The sequence below is a fragment of the Gouania willdenowi genome, chromosome 7, assembly GCF_900634775.1.
Source record: "Gouania willdenowi chromosome 7, fGouWil2.1, whole genome shotgun sequence".
Lineage (NCBI taxonomy): Eukaryota > Metazoa > Chordata > Actinopteri > Blenniiformes > Gobiesocidae > Gouania > Gouania willdenowi.
In genome coordinates, this window is record NC_041050.1 from 14,237,860 (window position 1) to 14,259,700 (window position 21,841).

Below are 21,841 nucleotides of genomic sequence, written 5' to 3' on the forward strand. Positions count from 1 at the left end.
CCTCATTCTGTCCTTGTTCACATCCCTCAGACACATCAGATGGCCACTCCCATTCCCAAAATCACAACACTCAAACTTACACCTTTGAATAAACGCACACAACATACCCCAAAAAAAAAAAAAAAAATAAAAACAAAAAAAGCAGTTTACAATTTACATGACCGAAGAGGAAGGAAAGAAAGAAACATAACTGGTTTAAAGTGACAGGTATGTCCTGGACACTTCCCCCATGGCCTCTCATTATTACCCTGTTTTCACACATTTTCTAAATTGTACATCAGACAAACACACGTCTCTTGCTTTAACAGAGATATATATATATATATGCATGTGTTGTTTTACTTTAGATACAGATCTTGCCTTGGAGGAAACTCAACATACATTTTTCTTCTGTCATTTATAAAATAAAACTCAAGTTAAGTAAGGTTTGTAGATTTAAAAAAAACAAAAACAAAAAAAACAACAACAATTAAATAAATGTCAAGAATTTTAAAATGTGTAGAAATTTTAAGGGAAACCTCAGAACTAAAATGAGACATTTGAGTTTCTTAACAAGAACTGAGAACACACAATCTGCCTTTTGAACCTGCTATAGCACAGATTCATCCAACAGCTGTTTATCCGAGTCTAGCGCGCTTGTTTTCTGCTGTGGATTTCATTTACAGATGGAACCTGGGGTAAAAAGCACAGCCCTTGGCCACTGAAATGCGCCTTGGTTAAGAAATTGAGCACAGAGCTGAGGCAGATAGGGGGATTCTCATCTGTCCCATCAGACAATGTTTAGGACTCAAATCCTGAGAGGCTGTTACATCTAATCGAGCATTGTACATGATTTCGTAATATTTACAGAAGGAGAAAATTACATAGATTCACTTTTTTGAACATTTTCTAGCATTGAACAGGTCTCACACACAGTCTGGATGAAAACAAACCAAAAGGTAAAGATTTCTCATAAAATCTCACAGAAACTTTTTTTTTTTTTTTTTTTTTAACAAGCACACAGCACGCTGCTAAAACTCTTGACTCACAAAAAAGTATGACAGTGCAAACTTACATCCATGTCTCAAATAATTTACAAACATTAGTATACACTTCAGCACCATTGTTTACTATTGTCGTTGAATACATATCAGTAAGCTAGTGGACTCGGTTAGAGCTTGATGCGCTAACAAGTAAGATATTAATGAAGCAGATAGTTGCAATGCATTGGATGCCCTCGGGCATGAAAATGGCTGTTCAGTGTGTTAAATGTAGAAGAAAAATGCTTGCTCTTACACCACAATAAAAGGCGTTTCTTTTTTTTTTTTTTTCCTGATATTCACTCATAATTGAGTGATGTCAGTCACTTTTTCTCCAGAAAAGGGACTGAGGTGTAGACAAGTGTAATGTTTGGAAAAAAAAAACAAAAAAACTTGTTTTTTTGGTCTTCATGTGAAATACACACTGGATCACAGCACAAGGCAGATGAATATGAGCAAATGCGTGCTGGGCACAAGTCTTACATTTTTCATAACACCAAATTAATTACTAAATGAGTTCAGAAACATTTGGTGATTTTGGATGTCAAATGAGTACTTTGTCTTCTTCTGATTATACGAAGTTTTTAAACCCGTGGTGGAATTATGCAAATTAGTTCATTGTGTTACAAATGATCTGGAAAGTAAACAGAAAACACTGCAACAAAACAAAATAAAGAGTTTCCATCGATACCGCGAGTGCACCTGCCAAAACCCTCCCGACCATGTAACCCAATGATAGTACTAGTATTCCAACTCATCAGTAGGTGATTTTAGCTCTTTATATGCTAAAGTGTGGCACCATTTTGTAGATATTGCTTATTTCTTATGTAATGCCCCACTTTAGGTGAAATGATTTATCTGTTAAAGTGAACTAACTTGTGTTGTATAGATCTTTCTGTTGAGTTTCAGTCCTAGTCAATGCTGCTCAGAGGGTTACATTCTACTTTCTTGTGACCGTTCCTTCAAAACTTGATCCCTTTTATTCGTGCAGTTTATATTACTCTTTACTCTGTTTTGATCACACACTCACCATCTCCTACTTGCTTTTCCTCTCCTAAGGAAGAGCAAAATCTCAGAGCAAGAAGAGCAAAATCTCACTAACGCATTGTTTTATTTTTCTCGCCTGTTTGGAGTAAAATGCTGTGTGATTTTCTTCTAATTCCCTCCCCTACCGTGGTATATTCTTCATCTGTTTTTCTTTTTAACTAAAACAAGAAGAAATAGTCATCAACATCCCCCGCCAGATTGGCTCTCAATATAACTCACAACCTTTTCATAAATGTCCTAAATCTAAGAACTTAGATGTATACATAAGAAAATATTATCACACCAGAATATAAAATTACTATCTTAAACGGTTTCTGAGGAAAGCTGTCCCCTTTGAAGATACCTCCAACATAGTAAAGAAAAACAGAACAAGGGCAATAACTCCGGAAAAAATAATTGCGCGCTTCTCATTTTCGAACTCCATCAAGGTATTGATACCCTGAAGCCACACACCGAATTTGGTTATCCTATCTTAAACGGTTTCTAAAAAAAGCTGTCCCCTTTGAACGTACCTCGAACAGAGTCAAAAAAACGGAACAAGGACAATAACTTTGGAAGAAATAATTGCGCACTCTTCATTTTCGAACTCCATCAAGGTATTGATACCCGAATTTGGTTATCCTATCTTAAACAGTTTCTGAGAAAGGCTGTCCTCTTTAACTCGGTCGGACGGGCGCATGGACGGACGGACGGAGCTCCAACCTATATTCCCTTTCCACTTTGTGGCGGGGGATAATAATGAACAAAACTACCTTCAAGCCTATCATCTGGTAGTGATGGTGAGTGGGATTTTTTGCTGTAAAAATGATTGCTTTTGAACACTATCAGATTTGCTATAGTTCCACCAGGGAGGTTTTGTTTCTTCAGCCGGACAAAAGTACATTTTTATGCATTTGAATCGTCCAAAATCAACATAATATCATGATGGTTTGAAAGCGGTATTATTAAAACAAACAAATGAAACACAACTTATGCTCAAATGGAAGAAAATAGGTGCTTTTACTAAGATAGCACAACAAAGGATCAAACTTAATTTTTGTGTAGTTTGTTTCGTATTGTTATTACTACATATAACCTATAATAATATCTTTAAGATATTTTTTATTTGTTTGTTTTTTTTGTTTTTGTCTTCTGCTGCCACAGATAGATATAATGGTCTGTAAGATCTACTCGGAGGGCTTGGATTCATGACATAAAACTACCAGGTGGAGTTTGTGAAATAACCCGAACCACAAAAGCTACTGTCTACTGCTATCTGAGTGTAACATCGGATAACAAGGGAGGACCTAAAGGGGTGGCTCAGCTGGACCCTGGGTTACTGTATTCTGCAGTGACACATACATTATTCACGTAAACCCTTTAGGTACAAAGTGGTTTGCTTATTAGTCTTAATGTATATATTTTTGCTAAATAGATTAGGTACAAGAGATGTATTCTCTGAAAACCTTATTTTAGGATGTCGCATAAACCATGTCACGGTGAATCTATGCCTTTATGCTTCCTTCAATAATCTCAGTTTGCAAAATTCCAATACTAAACATCAAAATAAGTCCATATTTTATTATGGAGCCCATGATTTGACCTTGCCTACCATCTGGCCACCCCTTGTATGAAAGTCTAGTGATGATACTGAAGGATATTGAAATCTAAGTGTGGAAATCTATTAAATCTATATTTGTGTGGAATTAACTAATGCCCTCACAGTAACCCTCCCTGGCTGCCTCAAATCTTTAGTGGCAGACGTTGCGCTTGCTGGGCTGGTGCAGGAAGCTGTTCCTAGCATTGGCAGCATGGTGAGGAATCTGCTCCCTAGTGCGGTTTTGGCGTTGGATGCGGTTGCGGCTCAGGTGACGCCGCTCGATGCGAGCTTTGCTACGCTGGACCCTCGCTACTTGAGTGACCTTGGCAAGAGCCCCAGCCTGGGCAGCTGCTCCTCGGGTCACCCTGGTGGGCATGGTGCCACGGGTCGCAGGAACAGCAGCTGGTTCGGACACCCTGCTGTAAGGAGGGGGGAGAAGAAAACCACAGCACTGTTATTTCTTTACTGATGCTCAGGGCCGGCCTTCCCGCTAGGTAACCCAGGCGGCCGCCTAGGGTGCCATATGCTGGAGGGGTGCCAAATTGCACCATTAAAAAGGTGAAAAACACCCTTTACAATTGTTCTATTCTATATAATTCTATTGTGTTGTTTGCAATTTGTGTTCTTTGGTTTTAAGATTTGTGTTACCTGTGTTAGTAAAAGAAATTTCCTTGCACTAAAACTTATACTTCATTTTAACTTTTGATTGCATTGTTTTGCATTGCTTTTGGATTTTGTTGTTGTTCCCTGAGGACATTTGCACTATTATAGTATATTATTCAAATTTTTAAAATAGGTTGTGTTTTTTTTGCAATGGGGGTATCCACTCTGCCTGGGGCGCCGAAGGACCTAAAGCTGGCCGTGCTGATGCTAGAGTTGATTTTCTAAGTATACTGTGAATTTAGGTTTCTCACCTTACACTGCTTGCCAGGCTGACAAGACTCTCCTCTCCCATCACAGACAGGGTGCTGTTGGAGACCATGGACAAGTTGTTTGGCGAAACGTACACAGACATGCTGGGGTGCTCTATGAGCAGGTCCTCCATGGGGCTGGCCTCGGCCGTGGCTCCCTCTGCAGTGAAACAGGGGGGAGGGGTGACAAACCAGCTCTCATCCATGCAGCCTCTCTCTGAGCCTGCCTTACTACCAGCCCTACTGCCCCCACACTCGCTCCCAGATCCTGGGGACATTGATGCGGTTGATGAGGGCGTGGACATTCTGGCTCGTCTTGGCAGGGTCACAGGTGTGGTGGCACCCGAGTCTGGTGGGTTGGTACCAGGACAAAATAATGGGTCTGATGATACTGCCTCCCACTTTCCTCGACTTTTATGTGTTCTACGACGCTTGTTAGGCAGGTGTGGGATGATGGGTGAACATTCAGTCCTTGTGTGTGTGGTTTGATGTTTAGTGTTTTGGTTACTGTTGAGGGTTGATTGGGCGTTCTGTGGGGCTCCTGTGTTAATGTCCACCTGCATGGTGCAATCAGATTCTTCTGAGCACATGGCAGGAGTTGGATCGAGGATGGAATGGCCAAGAAACACACAAAGGTGGAAAATTTTCGAAAAAAGATTAAAATGCGACCATTTAAAAAAAAAAAACATGCAATGTGACATGGTCGTTTTTAAGGGTTCACACACGCACATGCACGCATACCAGTGTGGGGAATGTAAGGGTATATAAAAAATTAAAGAAAAGAAAGGAGAGGGGGGCAGGGGAGCACAAAACATAAGAGTCACATCATTAGTCGAGTTGACCCTCTTTGGCTGTGCTAATGTGACAATATTTTTCTTCCTCTGGAATGTTGTTGTTATATATATGGTTTTATATTAGTATCTATTGTTCCAGAAAAGCAAGAAAAAACCCGCAACTAGACATGTGGAGTTCTTGTTCTTGTTGGGACTAAAAGCAAACCAAACAATTTATTGTTGGCTAGACTGTTTCTGCAAAACTGACTGGACTGTCCCAAAACAAATATACCAATTAGGAATTAATCACCTTTCAATTGTTGTGACCAAATGATTTTCAAAGAAGATGAAGATTAAAGCTGCAGTATGTAGAATCGTGAGACTTATATAGAAACAACCACGCTCACCCTCCCCTCCCTGTTTCAAATCCTATCGTCCCTTACCGGTATCCTCATGAAAGCGCACAGTTGTGGAGATCTTAGCGACTTTTTTTAATAGAGAATGGTGACAAATGTAGGGACTTCATCTTGTGTTTTTGGAGAGTTATTTGATGTTTTAGAGACATAAAAGCACTTGCACAGGGGACTTCTGCTAGAATGTCCGCCATTTCCCTTTTACTATCGATGATACATGAATGGCATGTACATTGACTTCAAGCGAGCAGACAGTAGTAACGCCCAAAATAGGTCATGGAGCACTTTGTTTGTAGAAAGATCTCTAGTTGGCTGAAATCTAGTCACGCTCCAGGATTTCTAAAGCTCATTTACAGGGGCAGGAGAAGGAGAGGAGTTTCAGTGTCCACTCAGAACACTTTGAATTACAATATGCTCAAAGATGATTAGAGAGTTTTGACCAAATGACGTTGAAAAAAAAAACTTTACATACTGCAGCTTTAAATAGTAGAATTTTCATAAAGTCTCACAGAATATGCCGTATGTGTTTTATAGTGGGGCACTCAAACTGGAAGGTATGGCTCCATGTAACATTTACTATTCTTCATCCTGTCTTTGTAATAATAATTATAAAAATGTGCAAAAATCCCCCCTACTCACCAGGCAGGTTGACGAGCATCCATCCCTCCTCATCGGCCTCCGTCACACAAGGATTGGGTCCCTTCAGTTCGGCTGCCACCTCCTCCACCTCACCAAACAGCAGGTTGCTGAGACGCTGAAACATGGCTGCTAGGGCTGCTTGCTGTGTCAAGTGTAGCTTCGATGCTTTTCTTCTCTCCAAGCAAAAAGCGGTATAGCTGCCTTTTTGAACTTCCTATTGAATTTGCGTTGTACTTTGTTGCTGTTCTGATGCCCCCTGTTTGTGTTTTTATTTCACTTGAAGTCTCTTGAAACTTGGTTTCAATAAACAGGGGTGACAGGCTTCTTTAGTGCAAATGTAAGGTTTCACTTGGTATGGAGCAAAGGCCTGCAGAGAGAAGCAAACAGATTAAAACCATGGACACAGGACGAGAATGAGATGCTTCTTATCTGTAAAAATGGGACATGTTGGTTTAGATCATTTTCTGTGATAAAACATTCTGCTTGTACCTTTAAGAGACATGTTAGTGTGAAAGCAAATACAAACATGTACCGTATGTGCTTATTGCTATTTCCCACACTAGAGGGCAGCATACAGCCACAGTATCTTGTTTTGAGGTGGTGTTTTTTCATGTTCTCATGGGGCTCTCAGCCATTACAGGAGCTCCACTTGAACACAACATCATTTTGTTCCAATTTAGTTTAATGCAGATGTAAGAGATCCCAGTTGGATTAAAAAGACGCAGTGAGCATAGCAGCTAAAAAGTACCTCAAATTCAAAGCTGTGTTTTATGTGGGACTGCAATTTAAATGGGGTCACCTGAAAATATATACATATTTTTATACAGTAATTAATTGTCTTAATTACTGTATTTGTTTATTTATTTTTATTATTATTTTTCAAATTAAAACACAACACGCTGTATGTCAAACAACTGTACTCTCTACTTTCACTTTCTCAGATATATAAATCTACTTTAAACAAAATGCAGTATAAAAAAAAGAAGAAAGACCTAAAAGAAGAAAATGAAATAAATTAATAAATAAACTACATTATGCTTTAGAAAAGTGGGAGGTTAAGTAGCTTTTTCATGGATGGTTTCCGTGGGAGCTTTAAGTCCTCTTTAATTCACAATAAAAGTTAAAATGCAAATTTAATTCTGAATCACACACACACACACACACACACCAAACAACGCACACGCACACACACACACACACACACACACACAAGTAGGTAAATATAAAATTGGATCGCAAAACAAAAAAAAAGACTACAGGATTCTGGATTGGTTAATGAAAATTATGTTTTGTTGAGAGTTGATGTTTTTGTCTGCTGTCTTGCTTTGATGACTATTTCAATGTTATAAAACGTTATAACTGATGACATTATCACTGAGTCCGTCTACGTGGGGGTGGGGCATCCAAACAAATCCAACGTTGCACGTCATTGAACCAAGCAGCAGCCATGTTGAAAGTCTCAGCTCTGTCTGTCCCTGAACCGCAGAGATATTTGTGCCACAGACACACAGACAGAGATTCCTTGCTTTATAGATACTGTAGATGAAAATGAGGTCATGATCCAAAAAACGTTAGGAACCACTGCGCTAAAGAGAACAAAAATTGAAGTTGCAGATTGGTGAATACTTAATAATGTTGACTCGTAAATCAATATGTTATAAAATATGTTTAATTAATGAAGAGTTTATTCAGTAAGAGACTATAGTGGCTCGTGGACAATGGATGCTATTCCCTCCCCCATATGGCCCAGACATATAGTCAGGACAGTTTCAGGGCAGATGAACGATGGAGGAGAAGGACAGGGTTGAAGATGAGGAAGATGAGAAAGCCCTCGAGGGTCAAAGCAAACATAAGCAGGAGTACATGTTAGAATGAAAAGAAACACAGAGATTAGGAAAATCGCTTTGACTTGACGTGAACATGATGACGTAATGTTAAACAGCTATTTGAGCCGTCAGGGCTTACAGGACAAATAACTACATGTTCAAAGGGTGTGTTTTTTTTCCTTCTTTTTCCACTTGTGAGCTCACAATAACAACTTCACAAATCACAGAATGCAATTAAACCTGCTGCACCTCCTTGACCACATACTGAGTCAGAGTCAAGACCAAACATGAGGGAGCAGTACGCCTTTATGCTTTTTGTTTTACTGCTCAAACTAACAAACTAAAATAACAAAAGAATGCAAGTCTCTGTAGAATAGAATATATTCATTGTCATTGTACTGGTACAATGACATTGAAAGCGCAAATTCTCACGATGTAAGGCAATAAATAGAACAATTTTTTTTTTAATCTGTCAAACTAATCTTGAAAGCTTTCCCTACCACTAATGATTTATAGAAAGTTTACGACGAACTCAGATGAAGATAATGTACGTTTGCCAAAGAGGTCATATTTTCACAGTTAGCAGGATTAGATCAAAAGTACTGAACGGATTTTGTCCAAATTTTAACCAAAAATAGACCGTCCACCATGGAAGATTCTACTACGTTTGGGACATGATCCGAATCAATATACTGACTCGGGATCAGTTTGAAAAATCAAAAAATTGTTTTCTCTCATCAAATTCAAAAAATCACTTTTGGGTTTGAAATAGACCAATCTTGATTAAATTTGACTCAGCTACAGTATGTCGGAAATTTCTTCCAAGCCTTTAAAGTGTGAATGATCATGGTACCATGATTAAAATGATTGATCCAGATAACCACCAATAACTGGCAATGTGGATATTTGGTGCTTGTTGCCTGATTTTTCTCTAAGGCAGAATAGGTTTCTGTTATGACTATAAACTGTTTGCATTTGCTTTGATTCCCATCAGTCTGTAACATGCGTTGTTTTCACTGAATATGTGAGGGTTAGTGGCATTTCTGCTTAAAGAGTCATGCATGCATGCCAGTTGGAGGCTGACACTTCTGTTCTTATTTGGGGAATCACCATGGTGACCCAGACTCATCTGATTGACTTCAAAGGGTGCAACGAGTGCATGCACCTGATACTTTCTCACAACATAATTGCATAATTGGAGTTATTAATTAAAATACAACGAATTAACCAAGTATGTTGAAAGTACATTGATGGAGATATCCAACACTAAGATTTTTTTTAAATGCATTCCTTCATTAGTCAAGCTTAGGTCATGAGACGGACAAATAAATTGCGATAAACAACTTTTTTTTTTGACCTCGAAAGAACTTATGCTTGGGTTACAGAACTTTTGGTGATGGTTACAAAACACTCTCTGAACATTGACACTAGTTTTCTGATAAAACTGCTTTTATCAGTTTGTTGATGCAGATAATTTGGTGTTGTCTGAATTATGTCAATATTGATATTGATGCTAAAAAAGAAACCCCAAAAGCAAACACTGATGTCCCTTCTACCCTAGATAATAAATTTGACTTATCCATCCAATACCAATAACACTTGTTTTTTTGTTGCTATTTTATGTCCCTGGGTCCCTTGAACAGCCCTACATTTTTGATATGTCGTACTGTTGGGAGTAGATTAGGGTTTCCTTTGTAAATTAATAAAGATTTAGCTAAATAGTATTATTTTTGTTTGTATTGTCACATGGTATGATGTGCAAATGGAAACGATCTCCATCCCCACCACCCTGTTTGACATTTGAAAGAAAAGATTTTGGATACATTATAACTGATTAACCAAAAAAATAAATAGATAATCCTGCTTTAGTATTTTGGTTAGAGTTTTTGTTAATTTTACTTTATAAATGTGTTTAAATTTTCTCAGCTGTGTTTGTCTCCTACTCCCTCTCGTACCACACTAAAACCACATGCCCTTTTTAATGGAGATGCAGGCAGGCACTTTTAGTTATTGCAGTTTTATTTGAGTTTGTCAGCCTTGTTATATGATTATTATGATTCAGAACACTTTTTAGGGTACCCATGGTCATCATACAAGCACAGATCAAACAAGTTAAAAACATACAATAATTACTGTAAACACATACAAGGCACATTATTATTATTATATGATTTTATATATATTATTATTATTATCAGGCAATTATATAAGTAATTTTCCCCAGGGATGATAAAAGTGTTTCTGATTCTGATTATTAGTTTTTATTAAACAGTGGATGAGGTCATATTTCTGGCTCACAGCAGAGGTTGTGAGTTTAAACCCAAAGTATTTCTGGGTGTGTGTGTGAGCTTTCTATGGTTGTCTCTTATTTCCTGTGTGACAGGTTGATTGGAATGTCAGAAACTATCTACAGTATAAATTCTGCCTTTGTAAACTGAGGCAGGATGCACAACCAGATTTAAATGATTTGCATAATTCATCATACATATTGTTTTTAATGATTAGGCCTATTTGACTTTCTCATCATAGCATATTATTGGTATCCCAAATAGGAGCCGATAATGGCAGGGTTGGGCTCAATTATAATTGTAATTGATAATTAATTTGAACTTTAGCATAATTATAATTTTAATTCTAAATTTAAAAAAAAATCAGTTGCTTTCGTAGTCGTAATTGAATTGTTAGAGTTTAAATAATTTACTTTGCAATTGTAATTTCAATAAAAATTGTACAACAACTGTCAATTATAATTTAACACAAAACTGGGGAACCATGATACAGTTCTATGTACAGTTCTACACATATGTAATAAACAATTATTAAAATATGTTTCATATCAAGTTTTTCCACATTTAACCAGTTAAAAAAAATGTGAAACTGAGGGCTATGCTGACACAAAAAAAAGCACAGACGCTCACACCAAATATATTAAAATCAATATTTCATTGCATAGGAAGTCTAACAAGGTAACCAATAGATAGGAAAGAAATTAGATGATATATATTTGTTTTTGTGTATTTTACAGATAATTTAGGAGCCATTATCATATGGGATGCTAACAGAAAGCTAACACAAGAGAAAGGTTAACTTTTATTAGGTTATTTCAGGCTCAGTTAATTAATTGTAATTGAACTGTAGTAATTGAGAACGTAATTGTAATTGACTTTCTGAGGATTAAAAAAAAAAAAAAAAATCATCTTAAATTATTGTAATTGGAAAACATGCTGGTCACTGAAATAGTAATTTAATTGTAATTGAAAACAAAAATGTAACTGACAGAAATTAGATTTTATTCATATAATAACATAAGATTAAGGAAAGTCAGTGTTTGTTTTGCTTTTTTCTCCAGTGCCAGGCTGTATGGAAAAATAATAAGAGTGAGGGTTAAAAAAAAAAAAGCGGAGCGGAGTGGGCGGAGCCAAACAGAATAAAAACAAGATGCATGTGACGTCACGATACGTCACTGACGCTGAGAGAGGAGAGAGAAGCTCCAGCCTGTGGAGGAAGAAAAAAAAAAACGTCTGGACGGGAAAAAAAAATAAAGAAAATACCGAAAAATAAATACTATGTATGTATTTGTAGCATTGCGTCTTTTTTTGCAGTCATAACATCGATTATAATCGATGGGTTAAGAGTTGTTTGTGGGTCGCTGTGTTTTGTCGTTTGGAGCGGAATGACTGTAATGTAAAAATATCTGCTGCTTACATCAGCAATGTTTACATTCTACAGAATCACAAGAAACCGCAGCGAGGCTGGATGGAAAACAACACAGGAACCTTTGAGAGAACACAGCGCCTTATTGTGTGTTTGGTAACTGGGTTAGTTAGACATGAATGATCCTGAAGGGTCAAAGCAATGACAGCTGTGGATCAACGACGACTGCAGGCTTCTACTGCTAATGCTATACAGTGAAACGTTCATTTTTCCTCTGAGTGGACACATCAATAGGAAGTGCATGTATTCACAGCATAATCTAAAACGCTTACATGGCCTATGGAGACGACATCAACCATCCATTCCTCACCATTTTCGTTTTTTGGTGCATTTTACAAAGCAAAGGCTACATATGGATGTAAACGGATACAGAGCAGGATGGTGTCATTTATACACATTTGGAATAAAAGACATTGAGCCAATCCATGTTAGAGGTTTAGAAAAGGGCTGGTGGACATATTGTTTCAATCAAAATGATCTATGACCTCACAATAGGTCATCACAAATACACTGAGGAGAGATCTGTGTTTGTAGGAAAAGGAAATACAATAATTGATGAATCATTTCCCTGAAAACAAAATTATTCAGGTTATATGGAAGTAGATCAACAGTAGGCTACCCGGAATAAAGAGATCCGAAGCGGATTGGAAGCAAATATTTACTTATATATCCTATTAAAAGCCAAAAAAAATAAACAATCTTACCTGCCTTTGCGGTCTTATTCAAGTTGTAAACGAGATCTCACACACAGTAGAAACGTCAACTGTTAAAGCATAGCTTTAGATAGCCTTTATGTGAGGTAGTTCAAACACCTTAATACAAAAATAAAAGGCTTTCTTCTCAGAAGAAGGGCTTCGTGTAAAAAAATATTACACAGATGTTTCTCAGATCATAACATCTGCAGCGTTTTTCTTCGTCCTCCTCTTTTTTCCCCCGTGTTTCCCGCTGCAGGATTTTTCTCGTGTTTATTGCTGCCTCCAGCTGATCCTCGGATCAGAATGTAGAGCGTACAAAAACAGCTGATTGTGAGATCACAGTACTCCAGGCCCCGCCCACGACGGTCAAACGGGCCAATCAGAGGGTTACACCCGCCACTGCCGGACCTTTAGGTAACAGGGTGTGGGGGCAGGGCTCGATGAGCTGTCAACCTGCAGCCAGGGACCCGTGATCAGCTTCCACTTTCAGCCTCCCTGCTGTTAGAATGCAGCGCTGGGGGATGGTAAACTGACCCCGGGTCTGTGTTCACAGCGCACTGCTTTTAATAGACACCGTCAGCCACGAGAGGAGATGAAGATATGATGACAGCAAAGTGATGTGGATGTGGGAATCAGCATCAACAAGCCTGCGTTATCACATCTTTTATTTAGATATAATAAAGCCTTTATGTGCTGTCTGTTTGTTAAATCTGGTTACAGAATGATCTGTTTAATATCTACAAATACAATTTCAATGTTAGCTCTTTCTTTCTTGTCCACTTTCTTTCTCTCAATTCAATTCAACTAAAAACAACTTTATTGGCATGGGTAAAAAGTTTGCAATGCCCAAGCAAGTGTGACATTGAACAATGTAAACACAAAAAGAATAAATATATTTTTTTTAAAAAAAAGCAACATTTGTCCTGTGCAAAATAGTAAAATAGAATAAAAATAGGGTTTAACTGTGTATATGTAGAACAAAATTGACAATTATGTTACAACTGTTAGAAAAAGGAATATATACACACACACACACACACACACACACACACACACACACACACACGCACGCACACACACACGCACACACACACACGCACGCACACACGCACGCACACACGCACGCACACACGCATCCTGTTATACAAGTACACTCATATATACATATTATGCATGTACACAAACACTTACATATGTATATATACATTCATGAATGAACAGACTATTTATATACTACATGAAGTATGTAGATACATAAATAGATAATTTATACATAAATGTGCATACATGTACATAAATGTCTCTTTAAAAAAAAAAAAAGATAATCTGGGCCACAAATGCACAAATGCAAAGACTTTACATGTCTTACATGATTTTGTCAATATTCCTCATTAACCCTCCCCCTCAATATCATTTCTTTTCTCCCCGCCCCAGGACCAGTGGGGAGGGTCTTTTTCATACCTTCAGCCAATGATTTCTCGTCATTCTGAATGCAGTATTTGAGTAACCAATCGGATTCAGCAACAGGGTTCCCACGCCCCCTCTGCTGGTCGTTTGTGCACTTTGCAGTCCGTGGATCTTTGCATTTTATTACTGCAGATAGTGCAAAAGGAGGGCCTGGCCACAGAAGCGCACGTTTGCGCATGTGTGTGATTTATTTGGGCGAAAGATCATCATCCTGTGTTATCATTGAATAAATCTATAGCCTACATGCACTACTATATCCTCCAACCCACACTAACTACTCTGTATGTGTTGACAGGGTGTCTGATGTATGGCAACAATTTCCATTTATTTGTGGATCTTTTTTTTTTAAAAAGGGTTTTCACTTTCTGCCCCAAGATAAGATGACTTTTTGAAATGTGAATTTTTGGTAATATTTTTCCCCAACTTAATCATTTACGCAACAAAAAGATTTATGCCATGCCATATGTACATAAACATAAGATTTTATTTAATTTACATGTTTTATTTCACTTAAACTAACACTTACAGCCTAATGCAGTGTTTTTCAACCTTGCTGTCGCCTGAAATTTAAATGGGGTCACCTGGAATGTGTTAGAAATAATTACTGATTCAAATATATATTTTGTTTTTTTCTAAATTAAATTAAATTAAATCTACAAATTAAAACATAATGTAAAGCTAGCTTTTTTTTTTAAAGCAGTACAAAGAAAACAAAATAAAATAAAAAGGAAGATAAAGAAATTTAAAAAATGACAGTATAAAAACATCTGAGCTGGCGTATTTTGTCACTTTGTGCACTAACCCAAGTTACTCTGTATTTGTTACACATTATAACAAACATGATCAAAAACTAATTATAGAAACAATTATTTGGAGTCGCCAGAATTTTGTGATATAAAAACGGGGTCACGATCAAAAAAGGTTGGAAACCACTGGCCTAATGATTAAAAACAGCTGCTCTACATAATAGCAAGTAAGAACTAAAAGTGGACAAAGTATACTCACCTTTATTACTTGAGGGGAAAAAAAAACAGATTTCTTGTCAAAAACTGCTCTATTAAAGTAAAAGTAGCTCAGTCAAAAAATATTACTTAAGTGAATGTACTGAAGCATCTAAATAAGAAATTACTTAAGTATTGAAAGTAAATTTGTTGCATGTTTATAGCACTGTAGTACAACAGTGCGGTGTTTCATTAAGGCAGTGGCTATTCGTACGGTTGCCGGATCAATTCGTACGCAGCGCCCCTATTTGGCCAGTTTAGGTCACGTGACTAAGACTAAACCTTACCCTAAACCTAAACCTAACCCTAAGACGCTACGTATTTGTACTTCGGTAACCGCACCAATAGCACAGAGGGTTGTCCGTACGGCAACCGTACAAATAGACACTTTCTTTCATTAATTGAGATAACATTCAGGTTTGTGTTCAATAAAACCACATCAATCCAACCAAATTACAACGATTTACAGAATGAACAAAGAGCTGATCAATAGGCTCAACATTACACAAATAAAGGCATAAGTCTGAGTTTAATAACTCAACTGCATTCATCAATACAACTGTTTCATTTGTCAAAAAAAAAAAGTCAACAAACTATTATTACCACAACAAAAACATGTTTCCTTTACTTGCTGTAACATTTGAGCATCATGAGGTATATTTAACAAACTCCAAAGAACTATTAAAATGTAATGTGTAGTGCCTTTTGTTTTAGCTAACCAGACTACATTACCGGCAATAAATTGCTGTTTTTATGACACAAAATCACTTCTGAGTGTTGCTCCCTCCGAGTTCAATCAAAGCTCAACTTAGTTCGTTTGTATTAAACAGCCATTTATTAACACGTCTTTACATGTCGCATTCCATGCCATTAGAACTATGAAAATAAAATACAAACTTTAATTAACTAATGAAAAAACACACATATTACACATTTCACAAATAAAATACCTCATTGGCCGCATCAACTCCAAGGGAATAACTGAATTTTTCTTAAATGACAACCTTTAATGTTGTTTTATCCACATTTCTCAGACACATTGTGCTGCTCTGGAGTGCCACAGCTACATATTTCCCCCAGCAACACATCAAAGCGGAACAAAAAATAAGCTCTCCCCCTGAATCTCTCTGTAACATGAATGTGTAAATATGAAATGTACCACTAAACTGAATATGAAAACTACTAACCGCCCTTTATGATAAAAACTCTGACGGCAGCTACACTGAGATACAGCCATGGATGCTCAGGCAAAGTTTCTTCTAATGCTCAATGAAGCAGGCCTGTAACTGGAAGGTCGCTGGCTTGAATCCAACATGGACCATCACTGTGGGAGAGAAACCAATTTCAAGTATGTACCTGTACACATGTGACAATAGAGTATACTTTATTCTATTCTATTCTCAGGGTCAATCTCTGCCAAAGTCATTATTTAATAAAACAACACTGCTCTTAGACATGATCTGCCTCTCTCTGATTTGCTCTTGCATTGACAAGCCTGATATAATAAAGCTATGGTAGAACTGGGACATCAGAAACTATTTAGTATCAGTACTGAAGCAATAAAAAAAAAAAAACCTGAGCTGACACGAGAGAAGACGTACTGACTCGTAACAAGAGTATCCAGAGAAATATAGTGGAATAAAAGTATCCCTCAACAAAATAATACTCAAGTATAGTCCAGATACTTGAAAATACTACTTAAGTACAGTATTTAAATACATTTACTGTCACTGTCTACCACTGAAAAAAAACAAGTAAACTGAATGGAATCTACAGAGTTTAGCATTTGTCAGGAAAGCTACAGAGAAAATTACACTCATTTTTCTGAATGTAAAATGGTGGCCAAAGAGACATAAATATCAAAATCTTGCACAAAATAAGATGGGACAGGACGGAGTTCACCTCCTGAAATAGAAATAGCTAAATGAAGCAAACTTAACCCTACCCAGCACATTTTGGGATAATATTATGCACATACTGAGCACATGTAGCACAATTTAAAGATGTTTAAAGGCCAGTAATGACATCTGATAATGGAAAGCCAATGAAATGGAAACAAAACAGATAAAAAGGTAAACTGACGCGGAAATGGTTACATTTTGAAAGAGAAATCGGAGCCTCTTTTTTAGGTGGTAAATTTTGTTTAAGCGGCAACAAGTGTGGCCTTTTTCAGGACACAAGTTGAAATACTTTCCTCAAAACAATGAACAAATGTGAGGTTGTCATTGTTTACACCTGCTTGAGATCAAACAGTTTCTTAATCTAGACGGGCTGTGTAACTCGGTCCCTTAAATGCAAAATAAAAACAAATGAACCACACCTACAGCAGGATTTGTTTTCTGGATGCCTCTATATAGTTCTATAGCTCAGTAGACTTTGACTTCTAGTTCACCAGTGAGTGACGATACCAAGGGTTCAACAGCAGCTTTCTACAGCCAGGATGATACGAATTTGGCGTCTACAGTTACCAGGTGCTAGGCAACTCTGGCACATACACACAAACTGAAGCACACGTGGTCACCATAGAGTGGTGGTTATGTCTGAATCCTGGAAACACAGTGAACAGAGACATTTAGCAAGAACACTTTGTGCATCTCTATAATTGTTAGTGTTCATTCTGTCAGGTTAAACAGACAAATAGAAGCTTGTTTTGCAATGTACAATAGGTGCTGTTCCTGTTTTTATTCTACAATGTAGACAACATTTTGTCCTGGAAATGAAACAACCCAACTAAGAAAAATAAGGGGTTATAAAAGGCCACAGAGATCTGTGTTGGAGAGGTGGGTTATTTCTGCCATATGCCTCCGTCCCTCTTGTTTTATTCATGCAGGAGGTTTGGCTGGAGTTGTTGAACCTCTCAGAGTTCCCACAGCTTTCTTTTAAAGTTGCTCTGAGAAATCGGTGAAAGGTCACAGCCATGTTAAATCCCCTTTCGTGTTCATAAAATGTGATCTGTCGGGCTTGTACTGCATGCCTGTCCATGCCCACAGCTGACACAAACATCCAATCCTAAACCACAAACTAAAAACCTCAGGCTTTTTGGCATGTGATTAAAAACAAGGTTCATAAGGTTGATGATGAGCTTGTTTTCTGTTAAAACTGAATGCTCGAACTGAACTGGACAGAAAGTAACTCATTTTGGGGAATTCCAACACCTCTGTGAATAAAATGTATAATAAACCATTTGTTTATGGTTTCAAGCAAGTTGTCAGATGATGTTGGGCATTAAAACTGACCTAATCTTTTATCTTTTGGCCTTGTTTGGTTGTTAACTTGAAGGCAAAGGAAGTGGGCAGACAGCATTAAATCTGATTGGTCAGTTTGAATCATGTAATTGGACCAACTCTTTACACCTATACACCCATTTCTTTATCTGCATAGAAATTTTGCACAGTTTTTCTTAATATCTATTTTTATCTGCATGTTATTTTTAAATACTACTTACCTTATGTAAATACTTGCTGCTATTTTATTTTTTTTATCTTGCAATATGAGTTAATGCAAGTCTAAGTATGTCCCTCCTCAACCTTGAACAATGTGAAGAAAAAGACAGAAAAAAAACCTCACTATTGAAAAAATTCAATACTAATAGTTATTCCAATAAAAAAAATGTCTATTTTTTTTCAAACCTTCATCATGATCTCTTTCTCCTTTTTATGTGGACTGTGCACCTTATTTTTGGTGCCTCTCTCCCCTCAGGCCTCCCTATCCCTGCATAGCTGCTGCTTGCAAATGATAAGACTTTAAACTTATAGAGATATGAGGTCAGATCTGCGCTCAGCTGTGTCTCCTGACTCTGCTCGCAGCTATTCTTAATAATATTAATGATTGCATGTAAATGTAAGTAATGTAAAACCCATATTTTGAAGGGTTTAGAGACAGAAGCAAATAACCCTTACAGCGGAGTGAGACTGTGCAGCCGTACCAGGAAATAGCGCCGTTTAGTCATTTTGTTTATGAAACACACAAAATACAGACACTTTCAAACTTATACTGTAGGTACTGTAGGCTATCGAAAATTGAAAAATAAATCATTTATAATTATATTATAAGTAAAACAAATAATCAAAATATCAATTGACCCTTGGGTAGGCACTGCCTACCCTGACTGCACGTCACTGTTCATATGATAGAGTAAGAAGAAAACAAGCCATCACACGATTAAAAAAGGGCTTTATGTGCTGTAGTATTAGTATCCAGGCTTGGGGCCTTGCTTTGACAACAGAGGGTGTAATTGTCAAATGGGAGGGTGGCGACTAAATTATTTATTCACAGCGTGGCTCAGGTCCAGCCTTGCCTATGGCTGTTGTTAACCCTATTATTTATTCATTAATTGTTCATTATTCTAACAATTTTTGCTCTGAACCAAATCAGAAATAGACTCTGCTCTCAAGTAAAATTTAGAACCATTTATTTGTTTATTGCTGCTGAAGCTCTCACAATGTGTGTCCTAGTTTTCCACATATAATACAGTAAATATATATAGTATCGACAATATCCAAGCAATAAATGACAGATATCAGGATCGACACTTTAAATCTTTTTTGTCTTGTGACCAATTTGTGTGTGATTTGGGGGGATTATTTGTGACAAACTGCAGGATTTATTTTTTTTTTTTTAAGAATGGAGATTTCTTTCGACAGTTTGCAAATAGCAATTCAAACTCAGAATCATTAACACTAGAATGATCTCAGGGGGAAATAGTTTTGTTACAGTGGCTCCAAGGAGAAATTATAACAAGGTGAAAAGAAACAAAACAAACGATACAATAAATGATTAAAAAGTAACAAGAACAAGGATTAAATACAAATAATTCGGATTGCAGACGCACACATGCAAAATTAATACAAATATACAAGTATAATCAGTCATTTATAAACTAAGCTGTACAATTGTAGAAGCTGTTGGGTTAAAGCAGTTTTTTTTCTCCAACCTTGGGATCAGAACCACATGTGGGGTCACCTGTAATGTCTAGCAATTTTGAAAAAAAAAAAAAAAAAATGAAATAAAGCACAATCCAAAACAACTGTATTCTATACTTTCACAAATATAAATTGTGTTCAAATAAAATGCAATAAAATAATATTTGAGCTGGCACTCAGTATTTGTCACTAATCCTGAGTATTCTGTATTTGTAAAGCAGTATAAAAAACTCATTCTATAAACACTAAATTCTATTAAAAAAAAGTCTCAGGTCATCATATATTTTTAGGATCCAAAAAAGGTCGTTTCTGACACCATAATAACTGCAGTCATGTAGGGACTGAGATAACTAAAAACAATGTATTTATTCATTTACACAATGATTTATGTTCTGTCACATTAGCATTCTCCTGTGGGCCAAATTATATGCTATAAAGCAGTGTTTCCCCAACCGTTTTTGTCCAATGTACCCTTTTTCTTTTCTTTTCTGTTTTAAGGCGAGTACCCCTTTATTTTGTTAATTTGTGTCAGAAGGCTCAATCTGAAAGCGTCACTCATATTTTTCTGATGTTTTGACTATTGTAGGTGATGATCTTGTTACGACCCACAATAAAATTATGAGTCGAACATGTTCTAAGGACACGGGAGACCAGGGCAGGATCAGACAAAGTGTTTATTTATATATTTGTGTTGACTTATTGGTCCTGAAACTCACCTTGAGAACTAAAAAGGTTCCCCAGCTCACCCATGACCAAATCAAACCAAATAAATAAACTGAAAGGAGGACCTGACAGGACAGCCAAATGGAACAAACAGGGTGTGAGACCGAGCCAACCCTATACAGGGCCGTCGTCCTGGTCCACACCCAAAATAAACAAAGGGAAAATCCAAACCAAAATTCCCCTAAAAGAACACATAACGAAAAGAGTATACTACCGTCCTGCCAGGGCAAAATGAAGAAAACAGCTCTCAAAAAGAAGATAAAACCCATGTAGCTCTGTCCACAACCAGCTTGAAGGTTCAGCAGTCTGATTGTGGTCAGATGACCTGGCTGCACAGCTGGGATTGACGAGCTTCCAGGCAGCACTGAGTTCCTAGGAGGGAGCAGAAAGAGAGTGAGAGGGCGAAGTCTCTGGGTCGCGGCCTTTTATAACCACGGGTGTGCCTGCAGCACATCACAATCTAGCAAGCGGAAGTGTGTCTCATAATCTTAGAAAAAATAAATTGACAAATGTTTCTGTGTACCCCCTGAGGTGTGCTGAAGTACCCCTAAAGGTACATGTACCCCTGGTTGGGAACCACCGCTTTAAAGGGCTGGATTTATCTGTTTTTAATACCCACTTTGATCATCCATTCACACCATCTCTTTTTCAGTCTATAGTGCTAAGGAACCCTATACTGTTCTACTCTTGCACCATAAATCAAACAGTTCACTTTAAAGCAGACATAGGCAACTTGCGGGCCGGGGGCCACATGCAGTCCTCGTTCTAATTTGGAGGGGCCACTAAAGTAAATGCACAAAATGACTTAAAAAAAATATACAGAATAACAGAAATATGCAAATAAATACACAAAATGACTCCAAAAACTCATGAAACGGCAACAAAACAAAAAAAAACACAAAATTAGAGAAAAAGTACAAAATGACAACAAAAATACACAAATTGACTTAGAACAGAAAACAACAACAACAATGAGAAAAAAAACAAAATGAGAGGAAAATACACAAAATGACTTCAAAAACACACGAACAGGAAGTGCAAAATGAGAGACAATTGTCACAAAAATGCATTACACCAAAAACAAACTCATTGTTCTTCCATGTATTAATGCT

The 21,841-nt window shown here is 37.2% G+C and overlaps 2 protein-coding genes across 4 annotated transcripts in view; both read right to left on the reverse strand.

Annotated features, from left to right (window-relative positions):
• LOC114467603 (DNA topoisomerase 1) overlaps positions 1-21,841 on the reverse strand; it is a 703,770-nt gene that overhangs the window by 67,333 nt on the left and 614,596 nt on the right. The window lies entirely within an intron of this gene.
• On the reverse strand, positions 2,485-20,745 carry tp53inp2b (tumor protein p53 inducible nuclear protein 2b). 3 transcript variants are annotated; one of them, XM_028454060.1, is made up of 4 exons: positions 20,723-20,745; positions 6,382-6,748; positions 4,560-4,716; positions 2,485-4,064 (listed from the first exon to the last, which is right to left on the reverse strand). In XM_028454060.1, the coding sequence occupies exons 2-4, from the start codon at positions 6,503-6,505 to the stop codon at positions 3,797-3,799; spliced, it is 549 nt and encodes a 182-aa protein (XP_028309861.1). In that variant the 5' UTR covers positions 6,506-6,748; positions 20,723-20,745; the 3' UTR covers positions 2,485-3,796. The 3 variants fall into 3 exon arrangements, with proteins under 3 accessions (XP_028309861.1, XP_028309862.1, XP_028309860.1); XM_028454061.1 differs by lacking the exon at positions 20,723-20,745 and adding an exon at positions 12,626-12,945 and having other exon boundaries at positions 2,485-4,061; XM_028454059.1 differs by lacking the exon at positions 20,723-20,745 and adding an exon at positions 12,626-12,940.

What these genes read in the sequence shown, in the direction of transcription:
- tp53inp2b (XM_028454060.1), bottom strand. Translation starts at nt 6,505, where the DNA reads ATGTTTCAGCGTCTCAGCAACCTGCTGTTTGGTGAGGTGGAGGAGGTG. An exon ending in GATGCTCGTCAACCTGCCTG is followed by an intron (nt 4,717 to 6,381) that starts GTGAGTAGGGGG and finishes GTTTCACTGCAG; the next exon opens with AGGGAGCCACGGCCGAGGCC. An exon ending in AGCCTGGCAAGCAGTGTAAG is followed by an intron (nt 4,065 to 4,559) that starts GTGAGAAACCTA and finishes CCCTCCTTACAG; the next exon opens with CAGGGTGTCCGAACCAGCTG.